Source organism: Rhinolophus ferrumequinum, chromosome 19 (assembly GCF_004115265.2).
Source record: "Rhinolophus ferrumequinum isolate MPI-CBG mRhiFer1 chromosome 19, mRhiFer1_v1.p, whole genome shotgun sequence".
Taxonomy (NCBI): Eukaryota; Metazoa; Chordata; class Mammalia; order Chiroptera; family Rhinolophidae; genus Rhinolophus; species Rhinolophus ferrumequinum.
Window position 1 is genome coordinate 47,528,576 of NC_046302.1, and position 20,901 is coordinate 47,549,476.

The 20,901-nt window shown below is 43.4% G+C and overlaps 1 protein-coding gene across 18 annotated transcripts in view; it reads left to right on the forward strand.

The window, feature by feature from the left end:
- ZNF532 (zinc finger protein 532) overlaps positions 1-20,901 on the forward strand; it is a 96,421-nt gene that overhangs the window by 31,679 nt on the left and 43,841 nt on the right. For 17 of the 18 annotated variants that reach the window (XM_033087903.1, XM_033087908.1, XM_033087893.1 and 14 more), the window contains one exon: positions 11,808-14,170. In XM_033087903.1, coding sequence (XP_032943794.1) covers positions 11,825-14,170 — 2,346 coding nt within the window. In that variant the 5' untranslated portion in view covers positions 11,808-11,824. Of the gene's footprint in view, positions 1-844; positions 986-11,807; positions 14,171-20,901 lie in introns of those variants that run through there. The other variant, XM_033087895.1, reaches the window with a different exon arrangement.

Here is a 20,901-nt window from a genome sequence, read left to right on the forward strand (position 1 = left end):
TAGGAATCCCGCCAGAAAGTTAGATTGAATTTGGGTCGATGACACCTTTGGTCTGTGATTTGGATCTTTTGTTACAGTTTCCAAGAATTTTACAGATTTGTGAACCTTAGGGAGATAGTTAAAAACGTACTAAATTTTGAGCATTTGGATTCATCAAGGTAAAAGAAGCAGATGAACTAAAATCAGGGAACTAGAGATTTGCATTTATTATTCCCAGTTTAAGGTGTAGCTTAGATTGGAGAGAGTGCCAAGGGCAGTGAGATGGTTAAGTGAAGGAGAGTAATCGAAGTGTAGGCAACTGGAACAATATAAACTAGTCCTCAGGATGTACTATCACCCCTGTATTTGTCTTTTGTGGGAAACCCTATATTTGAGGACCACTTTCTTGCTGTTAACGTGTGAGTCAGCCATAAGCTGAGCTGAGCACTCCTCTACTCTGTCTCAAAACAGCTAGAGGCATATATTATTATATATATTGTTTCCCATATCATGTTAATTACTGACTGATTTTTTAATTAATGCTGGGACTCAAAACTTAGAGTTTGATATTCTCGGGGCTCCCTTGGGGAAAACTGACTTGCAAGGGTTCTGAGGATTCAGGGGAGGCACGGTTTTGTGGTCTCCCCTTCTCTGACCGTCCCCCCCAAGTAGAAGGAGAGAGCTCTGTCTTCGGCAGGGCACGGGGACGCTGGAGTCCTCTCAGATCTGACTTTCAGCCAAGGCGGCTGCTGCCGCCGCTGCTGCTGCTGCTTGTGGAAAGTGCTACACACTGTGAAGTGCTGTGTCTGTGCACATGCGTCATTCCGTTGTCGTTTGGGGGCTGCAGAGGTCAGGCGAGTTCAGGTGAGGATGGTGCCACGATGCCTCTGGTCTGAGCAGCTCTTCCGCCTGCCTCTCTGGTTCTAACCTGGGGGGTCATCTGTGCCTCTGACTCTGATGGCGACCAAGGCTCACTCCTCAGCCCACGGGTTCTGTGACGGACAAGGTAAGACCAGCGCCCCCCCCCGAGAGTGCTGTTCAGCTTCTTTCCTTCCCTTGCTCAAATCCAGATACTCAGTGACAAGGAAATTCATGATCACAAACTATTCTTCCGAACATGGTCCCGACCGCTTGGCTGGGTAGGTCTCCTGGCTGGAGTTGTAGGTCTTCGGTCTGGTTGTGGGATGAAAAAAATTGGAATCTTCCTTGAAATGATCCGACCACTGGCTACTCCTTGTTTGAATTTTTAAGCTGTCTGTGCTTTCTGTGTGGTGAGTTTGATTATGACAAGTCTCCCTCTAACTACCTAAGTGTCAGTCCTCTTTCCCCTTATTTCTGGGCTTGGGTATATGCCGTGATCCTCAGTTTTTAGGTGAAAAATTTTCCAACACAAGGAAGCCCGGGAGCAAAGGGAGTGTTGACGCTGTCTGGAACTGCAGCAAGGGGTGCTGTGCCCTCCCACCTATTGTCTGTGTTTGCGTAGCTGGGACATTAAAAGCTCATTCTCTTCACCAGGATCTGTCCATTTATTTTGGGGAGCTGGATGGATGGGTTTTGTATGCTCTTGCTTATTAGTTAAGTGACAAGAGTGTAGGTCAGTAAGTTATTTCATAGACCTGCAGAAATAGGAGATTCATCATCTCCCTCTATGCATCCATTCATTCATCATTCACTGGATAAATATTTCTTTTACACCTAGCAAGCCAGCTATATGGGAAACAGTTTAAACTTTCTAATAATCAATAGCACAGAAATTTGTATGAAAGAAGTCATCCTTTTGCCACCTTAGATGTTAGCTAATAAATATTTATAAAGGCAGTGGACAGGATGCAGTCAAAGTAACTAATGTATAATGGCGACAACAAAACTTGGTATAGCCTTTGTGGAAATCATTTTGGCGTTTGTATTCGTGGCTCAGGAAAAAATGGCCTGTGGTTAGATCAAAATTTGGGAACTATTGGATCCCTCTTTTCGGAGATTTATAATATTCGTTGCTTAATAGAGGCTAGCCTGTCTGAAAGCAAGCTGCTCAGTGCAGAAAAATCCAGCATTTACTGTGTTTATGTCTGGTGTTTGTGAAAAGCCTAGTAAGTCCTGCAGAACTAGTGTCTGTTGCACAGTGTGTGACAGGCTGCCCGCAGGTTTTTAATACTTCCCTCGAGAAAGTTGAGTGTCACTGATGTCACACAGCTGGGACTTAGAGGAGCAACAGGTTGGGCGGGAACATAGGGTCTTTGGGTAAGTTTGACAGCCAGCTGGGAGAGCCAAGTGGAATCTATAACTGGCAGTTGGAAAGGTGGCTCTTAAGGTAGAATTAGGGCTGAACGTAGAAATATATGAGTTCTATGAATCTATGTGATTGTTGTGACCAGGGAGTTGCCGAGGTTGCCTTGGAACAAAGGTCGACGTCAGAGTCTAAAGGGACCCACAAGGGGAGAGGGGGAAGAGCCAGTGAGCCGGGGAGAAGTCCGCTCTTGGCAGTGCTCTGGGGTCCACGAGAGGCAAGGACGACCGGAAAATGAAATTCTGCTGAAAGAACCCTGGCAGAGACAAAGGTCACAGGTAACAGTATAGGCAGAAGGGAACAAAGGTTGGGAATGGATGAGGCGTATCCTGTGACACTGGCTTTATTTCGTGTAGTAGCTATACACTATTAAATGGAAGCAAGCATCTTCATTTAACTTTTTAGTTTGAAATAATTTTAACTCATAGAAAAGTTGGCAGAAATAATACAGAGTTTCCATGTTCCCTTTACCCAATTTTCCCTAACCTCCTGACATGATTATAAGACACTTATCAAAACTAAAGAATTGTCATTGGTCTACTACTAACTAGATCACAAACTTTATTTGTTCCCTGTAGCCTCACAGTATACAGTAAACATTTTGTTTTCCAAAGTCGCTTTGGGTGGTTCTTTTCTTCAGCGTGGTTATGTCACTCACTTGTAATATCGCAAGGTTCTTTGTTACAGTTGGTGTTCCGTTTGGGGCCTTCCCTCATTTCTGGTTGCTTCCACCCCCACAGTTGTGATAAGGACAATTCCATCGCCTCCCAAAGCTCCTTCTTACAGTGTGGTTTGGAGAGTGGATTGCAAAGGGGACAGGCAAGGGCGGGAGAGACACGTGATCGAGGACTCGACTGAAGGCAGCATGTCGAGGAGACAGCACCAAGGTTAAGGGTGGGGGCGGTCTCTCTATGCCAGTCGGGATGTTCTAGAAAGAGTTCGTCCACCTGGCGCGGGTAGGGCCAAACCCTAAACCCGAGAACTGCACTGGAGAAATACTGGCTTTTTCATGATGAATGGCGTCATCCAGGAGAACGGGAAGCTAATGCTCAAAAGCCTGCCCTCCCCCGTGGCGTGTGGGTTACAGATTCTATAGGGTAAAGTCACAGACACGGGGTTAGGAGTCTGGAGTGGTGCTGGTTGCTGATTGGTCGGAAGTGAGGTAAGGCGAATGAATCATTTCTTCAGGTGTTGAGGACAGTTCTGAGCTTTTTCTCTGGCATCCGTCTGGATGGTCTCATGGGAAAGTAGCCAGGGGGTCATTCCACCTTCGGACTCAGGAGCTGAAACATAACTTAGGTCAAGATGTTATCTTTAGCTGCCCGAGGTCCGGACCAGGTGACCATTAGTCAGGTCCAGGCTAGTGTCTTCTGCTGCCTGCGGGTTGCCGGTCATCCAGGGGAAAGGTTAGGTCTCTGAGGGGTATATATAGGGAGAAGGATATCATTTCTAGAGTTAGGATTTAAAAGTGAATTTAATCAGTCTTAAGGACCCTCAGTTTCAGGTAGTGGTGATAGGAGTGACCAAAATCTCAGGAAAAGGGCAACAAGCTCACGGAGGCGATCAGCTTGGAAAGAAAGGCCAGTTGTGCAGGATCAGGCAAGATCTGTAGGAAGGAAGGGCGTGGGGAGAGGTCTTGCCTGACGCCTGTCATCTAGAGGTCAACTGCAGAGAGAAAAAGGCAGAGGCGTGGAAGTAGGTAAGAGGAAAAGATTAGAAATAGCCTTTGTCTCTTGGCAGGGCTGGAGTTAATCAGGAAAAGAGGATTATGGCAAGTGACACTGAGGACCCCCACCCCCACCCCCACCCTGGGACGTGGAGCAGAGACTTGCTCAGCTTTCTCTGGAGGTTTCCTTGGCAGCTACAGAACCTGAGAGGAGAAAGCGAAGGAGCTCTTTATGGCTGAGCTTCTGTTTTGACCTCTGAGTGCTTGGAGCTGGGGTGGGGATGAGGTGAGAAGTCAGCCAAGAATTGCTGATTGTACTCAAAAGGCTGAGGTGTGTAGGGACTGTTTGCTTACGTGGTGGCATGTTCCCTTGGCTTCTGAAGTGCGGGGGAGAATGATGGGTGGAGGAGGGTGGTGGTGGGGGCACTTGTTTATATGGCCTCGAGGCAAGAGTGAAGAATAACCTCAGGGAAGGGCTGGGGCTGGTTTCATTCTTGTGTTTCCCAAGGTTGTGCCCTGAGTCAGTGACTGTTTATATTTCCAGAAGCAGTTTGAACTTTCACATCACTTACATTTAAATCAGGACTATTAGGTATTAACTGAAGAAGAAAGCACACTACCTTGCCCAAGTATCTGTGTATTGATAGTAGATACTCTCAAAATTTAGTAAGTATCTATTCTGGATTGTAGCAGTTGTGTTTACTAATTTCTTGTGAACACATACAGAATTAACAAATTGTACATTCTGTTCATTTCACCCTATGTATGAACTGCCTTTTCACACACTGTGTGTTATCCTGGGGTTGGCTGTTTAGCAAATGAAGTCCTTCTGTCCTCAGCAGGCAGTGAGTGGAATCCAGGTACTCCCCCCGCCGTCCCCCTGTCCCCCGCCCCCCCCACTGGAAGATGGGGTGGGGCCAGCTAGGCCTCTCAACTGGCTGTCGGGAGTGCTGTGTGTCACGATTCTTCCCGGTGGCTGGAAAGGAACTTCTAGACCTACAAGCTGCTCTGGCTTATTGTCAAGATTCACTCAGGGTCTAATTAGTGTGGAGGACAAAAGATAAAATGAGCACTTTCCGTGGCATTTTGGGGCTTGTATGGGCCTTCAAATGGCATGCAATTCTTAGATTCCTTCCGTAGTCCCATTTCTGATTGCTTATTTGTCCTCTAAGCTATACAGACACTCACATATGTATGTGATGTATATGTATGTGTTTGTATAATTATTATTTATTATTTTGAAACCTAAGTGTCTGCCATTTTGGGGGCCCAGACTCCTCATTGTACCCCACCCCCCCGCCCCACTTTCCTAGAGAGAAGTGCTGAGGCAGAGGTTTGTCACATCTTCTCCAGTTGCTGATCAGATTTAAAAAAAAAAAAAAGAACGCCTTGTAACTGACATCTGTTCCCAGCTGGTTTAGGAAAAGTGAAGAAGCATGAGGCAGGTCTGCGTACTTGAACCTGCTTAGTATTTGGAATGGAACTGAAGTGAGGAAATGTCTTTCCCCAATCAGTAATTCAGATTGAAGTGGGATAGAAGCAAAAGGTCAGTTGGGGAGAAAGAGATGTGATTTCTTTTCTTGCCCCTTTCCTCTTTCCCTTTTCCCCTCTCCTCTTTACCCCTCCCCTGCCATCCTTTCTTTTTGTAGTTGAAGAGATGTAATGATGGAGAGCCCTGAAAATGCTAAAGATGAAAAAGAGTTTGGTGATGAAGAGCAAAGGTCTGCATACCAGTATAATGGGAAAAACAAGAATTTGAATGTAGAAGGCCAAGAGAAACCAATCCCTGTTTATTTCTGTGAAGACATTTAAAAACTGGGGGTGCTAGGTTCATTTTTTTGTGAGGAACAAAATAAATGTGAAACATTGCATATTAACCTGCTATAAGAATATTTTATATTTGAAGGAAAGATAAGGATAGAGACATGAATGAGACCCATTAATCTGTTGAATTATTTCTTTAAAAAGGGCTTCAGTGGCCAGGTAGTGCTAGGAAATAATGACAAATGTAGTCCCAAAGGAGAATAATAGATCTTGTACTATGACCGTTGTTTTATGGAAAGTTTGTATAACACTGCCGAAGTGGTCAATAGACTTTGATTTGTTTTTCTTTAGGATTATTATGATTTAGTTTATTGATTTTCATTAAAGAAAATGTTAGTTTCTCCATTTAAATGGGGAAGCTGGTGTGTTTTCACTGCTCAGATTGGCCTTTGCATGCTCATTCTGGAGGCAGAACCCTGGCTGGGTTTATGCCTGTCTCTCTGGGGACTATTTGAAGTTAGCCTCTATGGTTAAGTTCACGTTCATGGTTAAGTAATGTCTGAGCCTTTTGTGCCGTCATTCTCTAGTTGGAAATTGGAAACGGCTCCTTGAAGAACAGTTTTTTGTTTTTTTTTTTAATTGCAAAGCATAAGAAGTATGATCACGGGGTGAATAGGTTTTTCTGAAGTTTTTCTTTTGACTTGATAACTTTTGACTCTTGCCAACAAAGATGAAATAGCTTTCTGTAATTTTAAGAAGCTTTGGTAGGAAAGGAAATGATTTGTCTGTGTCATAGGAGGGGATAAGGTGATCATGTGACACACTTGAGTTCTTTCAATTTCCTTTTCCATAAACAGGCCTAACGTTTCTCTCCCCCCACCACTCCCACCCTCATATTTTCAATGTGTTTGGGTGAAAGAACATTCTACATTAAGCGCAAATGCTATTTGTGAATTATAGGTTATTCAAATGGGGTTTATCTTTAAATTAAAAAGTCTGTTCGTGCCTTTGAAAGAAGACATATTTTACAGAGTATAAATGAAATGAAAGACATAGTTACGATAACTAAAGCTAATTCTCTTTGAAAATCAAGCTATTAAGGCAAGCTGAAATTTTGAGATCTTTTTGTTATCTTTTAAGAGAGAAGACTGAGATTTATTTTTGTAATGTTTTGAAGCAAAAGAATCTATTTTAAAAAGAGTAGTGCTTAGGAATTGGGGTGAACAATGAAGAAAATTTTCAAATATAATCATTTCTCTCTGTACTTGATATAACTGAGGAATGAAGTGGGAGTTAAATATTTTTTTTCCTCCCCAGTGGAAAATGTACTCTTGCGTTGCAGAATGTGGGAAGGTAATGAGTAATAGGACAGTGTGATTGTGGGTATGAAAACCATTTCTATAAACCAAAAAAGAAGTGTGAAGTTACAGAGAGCGGTGTTTATGACATTAATTACACAACGCCGGAGAGGTGAGTCTACCCGCACAGTGATCTTGGGTTTCAGAAAATGCGACATGCTGTCACTGGGCCACCTGCACTCAGGCTTTTATGCCCTTTGTGTACTTTCGACTTAGAGTCCGGATTCCGTCAGGTGAAGTAGGAACGCTGACTCATAGTTTTTTAAAACCACTGCTAATTCACTCTGAACCTCTTCAGAATGTCCCGTTTCACCCCCGGGTTCACTCTTCCCTCAGGAGAAAGCATAACTGTTAGGTGACATAGAGAATGCGAGAGCAGGGTGTGTGGCTAGATTACTACAGAGAAAGAGTTGCTTCTGCATGGGGGATGTCTCAGGGGGTTGCGGGCTTGGGGGCTTCTCTCTGGGGTTTTCCGAACCTTAACTCGACTTGACTTGGGCAGAAAGGAGGAGATATGGGCAGTGAGGTCAGCATCACACTACCAGTGACTGAACGATGTGCTGGTGCTGCTGCTGCTGGGGGTGGGGGGGCAAACCTGCATTGATAAATCAGGGGTCCCCGCTGTGTGTAAACAGGAGGTGATAATAAGAATCATGTATTAGGTAACAACTACATACCTATCAACAATTACTTTAAATGTAAATGGATTAAATGCTCCAATCAAAAGACAAAGGTTGGTTGAATGGATAAGAAAATAAGACCCTTACATATGATGCCTACAAGAGACTCACTTCAGATCAAAAGACACAGACTGAAAGTAAAGGGATGGAAAAAGATATTTAATGGAAATGGAAAAAAAAAATGATGCGTTAGCAATACTTAATACCAGACAAAATAGACTTGAAAACAAAGGCTGTAACACAAGACAAAGAAGGACCCAGTAATCCCATTTTGGGGAATTTATCCAAAGAAACTCAAAACACTACTTCGAAGGGGCATGTGCATCCATATGTTCATTGCGGCGTTATTTACAATTGCCAAGATATGGAGGCAACCTGGGTGTCCATCAGTAGATGAATGGATAAGGAAGAGTGGTACAGAATACAATGGATTATTATTCAGCCATAAAAAAGAATGAAATCTTACATCTGCAACAATATGGATGGACCTAGAGGGTATTGTGCTGAGTGGAGTAAGTCAGACAGAGAAAGACAAATGTATGATTTCACCTTACGTGTGGAATCGCTCTAGATTGGATAAATGAACAAACAAAACAGAAATAAACCCATAGATGCAGAGAGCATTTTGAGGGTTACCAGGTGACAAAGGGTTTGGGGAGATGGGTGAAAAAGGGGAAAGCATTAAGATGTACAAACTGGTAGTTACAAAATAGTCATGGGGATGTAAAGTACAGCATAAGGAATATATACAGTAATTTTGTAATAATTATGTATGGTGTCAGATGGGGACTAGATTTATCAGGGTGATTACCTCGCAAGTTATATAAATGTCTAGTCCCTATGTTGTACACCTGAAACTAATACCATATGTCAACTGTAATTGAAAAATAAAAAAATAATTTAAAAGAAAGAAAGGCAAAGATTACCTGCCAGTTTCACTGCTGGTATGAACTGCCAACCACTCAACAAGTTTTGGTTCACGTGGCGACCTTCTATCGTTTCTTGTGGTTGCATCCTGGGCCTACCTGAACATTTGAACTGTCTCTTACGTTCTGTTTGCTCACCCAAATCATAAGGAGAGAGCAAATGACGTGAATCCTGTGTAGCTGTAAACAAAGAATGGAGGGACTTAGGAGGAGCCCAGCTACCGCTGGGACTTCCAGAGCCTGGGTCCAAGCTTTGGATAAATGGTGGCATTAAAAAACCACCTTCAGCTCTGGTAGGGGTTTGGGGGTGGCTAATGTTTCTATGTCTTGAGTTCGTATAAAAACAGTGATTATAAACTTGGATCAACATGGTTGGAAAAGATAGACCAGAGGGATGCTTTGCTAATGGTGGTTTTATTGTGAGTATTTGATTTATAGCTGCAATGTGATTCTTACAAGTAAACGTGGTGACCTTCAGGGATTAAGTGAGTGGACTCTTAAATAGATGTATTATCATCTGACAGTTGGATTTTTCATTCCTCATATTTTGCAGTTTAAATGTTCAATTTCATTTTAAAAAGAAAATCATCATCACAAACTTTCGCACTGGGTATGACTTCTCATAGATATTTTCCCATCAGTATGAGCTTGGAAGTGTTGCTGTCTTGTTTCCTCTGTACCTTTTGTCTTGGCTGTAGTTTGATGCTGGCGATACATTATTCCCTGTCTGGTCCTGCATCCACCCATCTGAGAGAACAGTGGCCATGAAAGTTTTCTCTAGGTGACGCAAACCACCTAGAGAAAAGTACGTGGGACTTCTTTAGATCTGTATTAACTGAGACATATGTGAATGGAAGGTGATTTATTCTCCAGCTCTTACTGAACCATGAATGTTTATTTCATCTTCAACAGTAGTTTTTCCCAACCAAATTCTTAGACATGTTTGGACGTGTCCCAGAGTGAGTGAATATGCTAAGGCTGTCTTAGCAGCTGATGATGGATTTGTGGTTTATTTGAGTTTTCCCAGATATGTATGTTGTCGCCTGAGTAGAAGTTCAACCTTGACCTGTGTATCATTTCTCTTATTAGGAGTGCAGGATCTTTTACAGATTGTACAAGAAAACAAATTATTGAATACTTCAGTAAAATATGGAAGACAACTTCTTAGGGATCTAAAGCCAGTTTAAAGGAGGAACAACATGGAAAATATTAAAGAGAAAGAGTCTAGGAATATGTACCAACAAATCAGACTAATTTTTCCATTGGAAGTTGCCTAAAATCAGCTGTAATCCTCTTCCCTTCTGACATTGATTGTTTCCTGTTCTTCTTCCCTTTCCTATTTTTCATTCTCCCTCTTCCTTTTCCTTCTTCCCTTGTCTTCCTAGCCACTTGCCTCCCTCCACTGCAGCAGGAAGGAACAGGCCCAGAAATGCCCTCACTTCCTTGGGTCTCAGAGCTAGTGAGTGACAGAGCTGTGTCTAGGCTGTTCTTCTGTTATAAATCCAGTGCTCTGGCCGCTAACACGTAGTGTATTCGTTTTCTGGCATGTGTGGTGTAAAGATGAGTGGGACATTCATTACCCGGCTTCAGTCAGTAGGTAAGAAGAGACAAGTGCGCACATGCTATAGGACATACCAGAAAATAATAGAACCATGAGATTGAGTGCTCTGGGGGTTGAGGGAGGAGAAATATCTCTCCTACAGTGGAAGTTTTATCGGAACCCTACAATCGCTTGTGCTCTGCAGGTGCCGTGAAGGGCGCCTTTTAAAAGACCCCCAGCATTTCAGGTATTGCTATATCCTTCATCTTTACCGGGTATGACTGTCCATTTCCCTGAAAGTCTCCATCCTCCTACCACCCAGGGCTTTGTCGACATGAATGGGAACACTTCTTCCTAGAATGTTATCAACCCACATCGAGCTCAGGGGCAAAAGTGGGGGCCTTCCTTCTCCCGGGCTGTCCGTCGTTGGCCATATGGGTTACACATGAGAGTAGTTCTGTGGAAGGGCCTTTCTCAGCTGCCACAGCCACTTGTACAACTGTGTTGGATGAGTGGTAACAGCTGTGTGTTAAAACCACTGAACTAGGGAAGGAGAAGGAAGGGATGCTATACTTTTCTGCCAGGAGAGTGTTTTTTCCCTTAATATAATAGAGAAAATTAGGATTAAATAAAAACTGGAATCAGCTCCTTAGGGATTTTTCAAAATCCCAGGTGGAACTTTATTAGCAGTAAATATCCTGTGGTGGGCGGGATACTTACTTCTTCTGTGGGTGAATTGATAGCTGTAATTGGTTTTTAAAAAAATAAATTTTATTGGGGAATATTGGGGAACAGTGTATTTCTCCAGGGCCCATCAGCTCCAAGTCATTGTCCTTCAACCTCATTGTGGAGGGCGCAGCTCATCTCCAAGTCCTGTTGCCGTTTTCAATCTTTAGTTGCAGGGGGCGCAGCCCACCATCCCATGTGGGAATTGAACGGGCAACCTTGTTGTTGAGAGCTCCCGCTCTAACCAACTGAGCCATCTGGTCGCCCCTGTGGAAGCTCAGGGGCAGCTCGTTGTCTTCAGTCTAGTTGTGGAGGGCGCAGCTCACTGGCTCATGTGGGAATCAAACCGGCAACCCTGTTGTTCAGAGCTCGTGCTCTAACCAACTGAGCTATCAGGCTGCCTCTGAAATTGGTTTTTTGATTGTAATATATTTCTTTTAGTTTGATATCCCATGCAAATCTGATGGTGACTATAATAGTGATACTTTTGCCATCAAGTCAAAATGTTGAAGGTAGCTTTTTGTGTAAACAGTGTGATGAATCTAGTGATAAAAGACACATTTCTAGTTGTTACATCAAAACCTGCTTTCCATGCTAGAACAGTTTCGATCAACTTCATTCTTCTTCAAGAGTTGCCACACTGCTAATGCTGTACAGCATTTTGGAGGAATTACTTTGCAGCTACAATTATCCAGGCTTTACCCATATTGTCAGGGTGTTTGTTCACTTTGAATCAGGATTTCGTAGGTACATGAATTGTGCAGTTACCAACTTGCCCTTTCTTGGGAATCATCACGTGGTGCTGGTGTAAGCCCTGTAGGGATATTTATCCCATCGTTACAAAATGCAGTTGCTGATGGAATTATTTTCTGTTTGTTTAACAGAACATCTGATCAAATTCATGACCATGGGGGATATGAAGACCCCAGACTTTGACGACCTCCTGGCAGCGTTTGACATCCCAGATATGGTGGATCCTAAAGCAGCTATTGAATCTGGACACGATGAGCAGGACAGCCACATCAAGCAGAACGCTCATGTCGACGATGACTCCCACACGCCCTCCTCTTCTGACGTTGGCGTCAGTGTTATTGTGAAGAACGTTCGGAACATCGATTCCTCCGAGGGCGCAGAGAAAGACGGCCACACCCCCACGGGCAATGGCTTACACAATGGGTTTCTCGCGGGGTCCTCTCTTGACAGTTACAGTAAAGATGGATCGAAGTCCTTGAAAGGAGATGTGCCTACCTCAGAGGTGACTTTAAAAGACTCAACTTTCAGCCAGTTTAGCCCTATCTCAAGTGCTGAAGAGTTTGATGACGATGAGAAGATAGAGGTGGATGACCCCCCTGATAAAGAGGACGTGCGTTCAAGTTTTAGATCAAATGTGTTGACAGGGTCGGTTCCCCAGCAGGACTATGATAAACTAAAGGCACTTGGAGGGGAAAACTTAAGCAAAACTGGAATCTCTACGTCAGGCAATATAGATAAAAACAAAGTTGTTAAGAGAGAAACAGAAACAAATTCTATAAATCTGAGCGTTTATGAACCTTTTAAAGTCAGAAAAGTGGAGGATAAGTTGAAGGAAAACTCCGAAAAGGTGCTTGAAAACAGGGTCTATGACGGGAAGCTGAGCTCTGAGAAGAATGACGCCACCCTTGGCGGCGTGGCACCGTCAAGGTCAAAGCCATCCTCCAAGCTTTCTTCGTGCATAGCTGCAATCGCAGCGCTTAGTGCTAAAAAGGCTGCTTCAGACTCCAGTAAAGAGCCAGTGAGCAATTCACGGGAATCCTCTCCATTACCAAAAGAAGCAAATGATAGTCCTAGAGCCATTGAAAAGTCTCCTGAATCCCAGAGTCTCATTGATGGGACGAAAAAAGCGTCCCTAAAGCAGCCAGATAGCCCCAGGAGCATTTCAAGTGAAAACAGCAGCAAGGGATCTCCATCATCCCCTGCAGGATCGACACCAGCAATTCCCAAAGTCCGCATAAAAACCATTAAGACGTCATCTGGGGAAATAAAGAGAACAGTGACAAGGGTATTGCCAGAAGTCGATCTTGACTCTGGAAAAAAGCCTCCGGAGCAGACAGGGCCTGTGATGGCATCTGTGACGTCGCTTCTGTCATCTTCAACTTCAGCTGCCGTCCTTTCCTCTCCCCCCAGAGCGCCTCTGCAGTCGGCGGTTGTCACCAATGCAGTGGCCCCTGCAGAGCTGACCCCCAAGCAGGTCACTATCAAGCCTGTGGCCACTGCCTTCCTCCCAGTGTCTGCCGTGAAGACGGCGGGATCTCAAGTCATTAATCTGAAGCTCGCTAACAACACGACGGTGAAAGCCACGGTCATCTCTGCTGCCTCTGTACAGAGCGCCAGCAGCGCCATCATTAAAGCTGCCAATGCCATCCAGCAGCAAACCGTTGTGGTGCCGGCATCCAGCCTGGCCAATGCCAAACTTGTGCCAAAGACTGTGCACCTCGCCAACCTTAACCTTCTGCCTCAGGGCGCCCAGGCCACCTCTGAGCTCCGCCAAGTGCTAACCAAACCTCAGCAGCAAATAAAGCAGGCAATAATCAATGCAGCAGCCTCACAACCACCCAAAAAGGTGTCTCGGGTCCAGGTGGTGTCTTCCTTGCAGAGCTCTGTGGTGGAAGCTTTCAACAAGGTGCTGAGTAGCGTCAACCCAGTTCCAGTTTACATCCCCAACCTCAGTCCTCCTGCTAACGCGGGCATCACGTTACCCACCCGCGGGTACAAGTGCTTGGAGTGTGGCGACTCCTTTGCTCTTGAGAAGAGCCTGACTCAACACTACGACAGACGCAGCGTGCGCATCGAAGTCACGTGTAACCACTGTACAAAGAACCTTGTTTTCTACAACAAGTGCAGTCTCCTCTCCCATGCCCGTGGGCACAAGGAAAAGGGAGTCGTCATGCAGTGCTCCCACTTGATTCTAAAGCCAGTCCCAGCAGATCAAATGATTGTTTCTCCGTCAAGCAATACTTCTGCTGCACCTTCCTCTCTCCCGAGCTCTGTGGGGGCCGGCACACACACTGTAACAAAAATTCAGTCTGGTATAACCGGGACCGTCATATCCGCCCCTTCGAGCACACCCATCATTCCAGCTATGCCTCTGGATGAAGACCCATCCAAGCTCTGCAGGCATAGTCTGAAATGTTTGGAGTGTAATGAAGTTTTCCAGGACGAGACATCGCTGGCTACACATTTCCAGCAGGCTGCAGATACGAGTGGACAAGTAGAGTATCATTTACATTTTGGTGTTTCGGTGATGAATCTGTAGACATGAGCGCTCTATATGATGCCCTTGATTTTAGGGGTGGGAGCTCAGTTAAATGGGTGTGTGTGTGTGTGTGTGTGTGTGTGTGTCCGTGTGAGTGTGCGCGTGCGTGTGTGCGTGCACGTACATGAGAGAAAGGATTATTTTCATAGAACAATGTGAATCTTATTTAAAAAATTTTTCAGGGAAGCTGATTCTTTTAGCCAGAAACTATGTACTAGTTGAGTTATGGCACCTTAAGTTCTTAAGTGAAGGAGTTCTTAAATTGTTGGACTGTGGGAATAGGTGTAGGAAGTCTGAGATCTAGCTAATCTAGTATCACCCCATTGAATTACGTGTTCAAGGCCGGCTGCATCACCCGTATTCCCCAGTTATTGGTGACAATTTTGACATTTTTTTTTTTATAATTACTGTCTTTCATAGTTGAGCACACCTAATTGGCACCCACTTTTACGTTGTGCCTGTTTACTTAAGGTGCGGGTCTAGTTTATTCAGTAATATTTTTCACTGCAGTGAATTTAAGCTACACATGGAAAACCCATCTCCAAAGGTTTAAATAGGATACCTTTGCCTTTGTAGCTTTTTTTAAAAAGTGAAATGTAGGTTGATGTAGGTGAAATACATTTCACAATAGGCATCGAGTCAGCCTTTCATCTCTATCGTTGCTTCTCTCTACAAGGTCAATTTTTGGCTAATGGATAAAGGCGTTTTATAAATACATGATACTCATCATTTGGAAGTTACTGGACATGTTGAATGAAACAAATTCAAGCTAGAGAGTCCATATGAATTATTATACACACCAGAACTCTTATGAAATTGGAAGGGGGCACTAGTTTGGGTTAGTATACTCTGGCTCGAATGTCTGCTTTTGAACACCCCATGGTAAACTGATCTTTCCTTCATTTGCCTCCAATATCTGTCAGTTAGGAGATGTATGCTGTGGTCCAGACATCTAGTACTGTCCCGTGGTCAGATCCCCAGGGCAACGACTAAAATAAGTTCTTTGTAGGATTTTAAATTTGGGAAACAGACGATCAAGAATGCCTCAGTACTGTTTTTTCCTCTGGGTTTTCAGTTTAGTGGAAATGGAAGCAATAAAGAGTTTTGAGAACATTCTGGCAGCATTGGATGTTAACTGTTTCACGGGCTCTGACAGTCAAACAGTCAGAAAAAGTGAAGTGACCAACTAGTACAAAAAGGCAGTGATTGATGGCACTTTTCTAGGTTGTCCTAGTAAGAATGCTTGGGCTCTCTCTGGGTACCCTGTTATCTTGTCACCACTTCATTGAAAGGGTAGTTCATTCCATCTTAAAAGGAACAAAGCCCAAACCCATTTCTTTAGTTCGGTGTGTTCTGTTGCCCTGTTCTGTCTGCCGGGATTTCGTGTGTCCTTGCTTCAGAGGGTCCTCGCAGCCCCACCTGCTCGTGTGTGCTGGTCAGTGTCCGGCATCTTGAGCTGCTCTCAGATATGTCTGCTCTCTGGGTTCCCTTCTCCGGCGTGGACAGAAAGGTAGGAATTTTCCTTCTTCCCTGTACTCCCCTAGGTTTTGTTCTCTGTTGACCTTTAGAACCTACAGCCAAACTCTGGGCAAGTAGGGGATTCTTTTCCCCAGGGAAGGAGATGAGCAGTTCTTCCTGTGCGTGCGTGTGGTTGCTTCACCTTGACTTATAGTGTTTCACTGGGACAAGCGTATAGTGCAGCTCACCTGTTTCCCCTGGAATACGAAGGAATGAGTCGCGGACGAATATACAGTAACTCTAGGGCCAAGCATTCTGCGCCTGTTCTGTTTCCTCGCTAAGCATCCACGCGGTCCACCTATTCAGTGAGCTTCAGCGGCCTGCGTATGCAGGCATCACCGGGTGGGCAACACAAACGTGTGCCTTGCCACACTCTTCCTGTTCCTCATTTCCCCTTCTCTTAGAAATCCTAGTCCAGAACATCTTCCTCCACAATTTCCCGTTCTTCTCCGACTCGGCCAGAGGGTTCGCGCAGGCCCCGGCCGGCAGCTGGTCACTCGCTCAGCAGCCCAGCCTCTGCCGGCTGTCAGTGGAATGGCTGCCTCTTCTTCACACTCAGTTTAACCCACGCTTGTCTCTTCCACAGTCTGGGGTGTTGGTAGGGTCCTGATGTAGCAGCCTCAGATGTAGTGGAAGGTGGGGTGGTCCTTGCCCATTGCTGTCACAGGGTGTGGCATCAGGTAACTGGCAGTGGGAGGTGGCGCTGAAGACAGGAAGAGCAGCAGAGAGAAGAGAGACATGTCATCTGTCTCCAGTTTGCCATTCACATGAACGTGGGCCAGTTCAAATCTGTGAACTTAAATTCAGTTGGGAAAAAGAAATCCACCTGTATAAACTGTTTCCTCTCTTTAAGAGAATGGCACTTAAAACACTTAACGTCTTCTTACAAAATTTAGAAGTTGAACTACTGGCACCTCCAGTACCTGTCTTTCCTGAGCACCTTCTTTCTCCTGTTGTCTAACATATCCATGTATTTCCAACTTACTTTCCATTTCTCCTTTGACCTTCACCTTCTTGGTAGCTCGTTGGTGAACTGAGAAAGAGCGGAGCACCTCACATTTTAACCGCCCTTCATGATTCACACCTTGACTGTTCTTTCTAGAATGGGAACGCAGTGCAGTTTAAGCCTTGTGGCTGCAGCTGCCCGTTTTCTCTTCTGGCTTTCCTGAGAGTTCCCCAGGGCAGGGTCCCTGTGTCTGCACAGGAGTCTTAGTTTGAGAATCACCCAGAGTGGATTCCTGCACTGGCCCTGCTGCCTCTGGATTCTGAAGGTTAACGTGTGTGACCTTGGGGCCCTAGCGAGTCTAACAGGGCCACCACCCCTCACTCCTTGCCTCTCTGCTCTGGACTTCACCAGGCCGAGAAAAAGATGTACCATGTAACTGGCAGTAGGAACCGTCCTCTCTCCTTCCTCCTTTCCTGGCCTCCGGGATGTCCCTCTCTTCCTTCCTCCTGCCCATCGTCTACTTATAATTATAATATAATTTTTAAATTTTACCTGAATATGCTGAAGTGTTCTGTGGCTGATCTTCTGGGTCTTCTCAAATCATTTAAATTTTTAAATGCAACTTCTTATTTTGAGATCATTTTAGAGTCGTAAGAAATAGTAGAGAGATCCTGTGTACCCATTATCCCGTTTCCCCCAATGGTAACATCTTACAAAACTAGAACAGTTATTGTGACCAGGATATTGACATGGCTCTTGTCAATATACAGAGTATTTCCTTAACCACGAGGATCTCTCATATTGCCTTTTTAGAGCCCCCGTACTCTCTTCTTAATTAATCCTGGCAACCACTAATAAGCTCTCCATTTCTCTAATTTTGTCATTTCAGAAATGCTATGTAAATGGAGCCATAACCATTTAAAACCTTTTGGGATTGGCTTTTTTCAGTTAGCATAATTCCCTGGAGATTCATCTAGGTTGTGTCACGTATCAATAGTTTGTTCCTTTTTATTGTTGAGTAGTAGTCCATCGTATGGTTGTATGCTCACAGGATGGTTCACCATTTAGTCATTGAAGGATGTCTGCGTGTCCAGTTTAGGGCAGTTATGAATAATGCTGCTATAAACATTTGTGTACAGGTTTCTGTGTGAACATAAGTTTTTATTTACCTGGGATAAATGCCCAGGTGTGCAGTTGCTGGGTCCTATGGTAGTTGCATATTTACATTTTGAAGAAGTTCTTTTCCAGAGTGTCTGTACCATTTTATATTCCACGAGCAGTGGAAGAGTGATCCAATTTCTCTGCATCCTTGTGAGCTTTCAGTTTAGTCATTCTGATAGGTGAGTAGTAATCGCTCATTGTGGTTTTAATTTGCGGTTCGCCAGTAGCTAATGATGTTGACTATCTTTTCATGTGTTTATTTGCCATCTGTGCATCCTTTTTGGTGAAGTGTTTCTTCATGTCTTTTGCTCATTTTCTAATTAGATTGTTTTTATTGTTGAGTTTTAAGTGTTCTTGATACATTCTAGGTACTAGCCTTCGTTAGATATGTGCTTGTAAGTCCTTTCTCACAGTCTGTGGCTTATATTTTCATCTTTTAACCAGGTCTTTGGCAGAGCAAAAGTTTTTAAAATTTTGATGAAGTCCAATTTTATTAGTTTTCTCTTTTATAACTTGTGTTTTTGGTGTTAAGTCTTAAAACTCTTTGTTCTACGTCCTTAAAATTTTCTTTTTTTTTTCTTTTCTAGAAGTTTTGTAGTTTTGTGTTTTACATTTAAGCCCATGATCCATTTTGGGTTAATTTTTGTACAAGGTATGATACTTAGGTTGAGGTTTATTTATTTGTTTTGACCCATGCAGGTCCTCTTTCTCCAGCTCCATTTATCCAAAAGTGTGTCCTCCATTGCTTTGCCTTTGCACCTTTGTCAAATATCAGTTGGGCATGTTTGTGTGTGGCTATTTCTGGGTTCTGTGTTCTGTTCCATTGATTTACACAGTCATCCCTTCACCAGTATTACAAAACCTTGACTATTGTAATTTATATAAAGTCTTGAGATCTGGTGAACTGATTTCTTCCAACTTTATTCTTTTTTCTCAAAATTGTTTTTAGCTATTCTAGTTCTTTTACCTTTCCATATAAATTTTAGAATAGTCTTGACTATATCTACAAAAATCTAGCTGGGGTTTTGGATAGGAATTATGTTAAATCTATATGTCAATTTGGGGAGAATTGATGTCCGTGAACAGAGAATGTCTCTCCATTTATTTAGATTTCTTTTATTATTTTGTAGTTTTCATCATGTAAGTCGTCTGCTTTTCCTTGTTTCCTTCCTTCCTTCCTTCCTTCCTTCCTTCCTTCCTTCCTTCCTTCCTTCCTTCCTTCTATTATAAATGGTATTGTATTTTTCAATGTTCACGTGTTCATTGCTGATATATAGAAATACAATAAATTTTTGTATATTTATCATATACCCCATGACTTTGTTGAACTCATTTATTGGATTTAGGGTTTGTTTGGTTTGGGGGAAGGTAGGCTACATTAAATTTTCAGATATTGAACTAGCCTTCCATCCCTAGAATGAATTCCTCTTGGTCAGGCTGTATAATTTTTTTTAATATATTATGAATTATATTTGTTAGTATTTTGTTATAGTTTTACATCTATATTCACATAGGTTTATTTTGTGTATTGTCTTTGCTTGGTTTTGGACAGGTTAATATTGGCTTTATATAATACATTGAGAAGTAGACCCTCCTCTTCTATATTTTGGGAGAGAATGTATAATTTAGTGTTAGTTTTTCTTTAAATATTTGGTAGAATTCTCCAGTAAAACCATTTGGGCCTGGAGATTTCTTTTGGGATTATTTTTAAACACCCATTTGGCTGGTAGAGGGACTCATTATCAATTGATAGGGATAAAAGTTTCACTTTCCCGCTGGCCATCTGACACTATCCTGGCGGGGGTTATTGGGGTACCTTATTACAGCCTCAAGAGGGCAGAGGTCTGGACTTCACCTAAGCTTGGCATAGTGGGAGTGGGGCTATAGGTTTTTCTGTGGTGTTTGGTTGTACGATGTTTCCTGGAAAATAAGACCTAGCTGGACCATCAGCTCTAATGTGTCTTTTGGAGCAAAAATTAATATAAGACCTGGTCTTACATTATAGTAAAACAAGACCGGGTGTTATTATATGATATTATATGATATATATTATACGATATGATACGATATTATTATATTATATAAGACCCAGTCTTATATTATAGTAAAATAAGACCGGGTCTCTTATTAATTTTTTTCTCCAAAAGACACATTAGAGCTGATTGTCCGGCTAGGTCTTATTTTTGGGGAAACACAGTAGTAGAGCAGTCATTGTCTAAAAGTTTTCTCTTTTGCTGGGTTGCCTCTTTCCTGGTCTTTTGGCTAAAGATAGCAGGTTTTTATTGGGGATTTTTTTGGGGAAGCGTCTCTATCCATTGACATTTCTGGGTGGCCAGTTTCTTCAGCTTCAAATCTGGTATATGTGAGGCAAAAAGAAACGCAGAGAACTCACCACTGTGTCATTCCTTGGGTCCTGAGATCCCTAGTCAGCCTGCCGCCTTCTCCCAGCCTTTCAGAGGCTGGGAGGCTTTTTCTTTTGCTTTATGTATAATGCCTAGGAGTTTTAGTTGTGCTAAGTGGAAGGAATAGGGAAAGGTACATGTAGCCCATTTTCCTAGGAATGAAAGTTTCACTCTGTTGTGTAAATGTCTGAAAGTAGCCATGCTGTCTTCAAGGAGAGATTCCGTAATCACGTTCATTGTTCCGCTCTGTCTGAGGCTTCAGCCTGTGATGCTCAGTTGCTTTGTAGAACAAGTTTCCTGGGAGGACAGCATCCCATTTCACTCTCTGGGACTTCTCTCTTCTCTGGGTTGCAGGCATTTCTCCTGCCCAGTGCAGACACGCTTTCTCTCAGCCCTTCTACAAGCTGCCAGGAGTAAGGTGAAGCTGTTCTTCCTTTCGCGTCTGTGGAGTCCAGCTGCTGAAGACCTCAGCCTTTCTCTTGAGAGCAACCGTTTTTTGGTTTAGTGCAGTTACTGTCTCCCTTTACTTTTTATCTTTCATTTTCTCCCCGTTTATGTTTTAACTCCTGTTTATGGTTTGATTGGATCCTTTTCTGAGTTTTCCAAGGGTGCTTGTTTGAACACAACAGAGGATCTCTTTCTGTGAACACCAGCTGTGG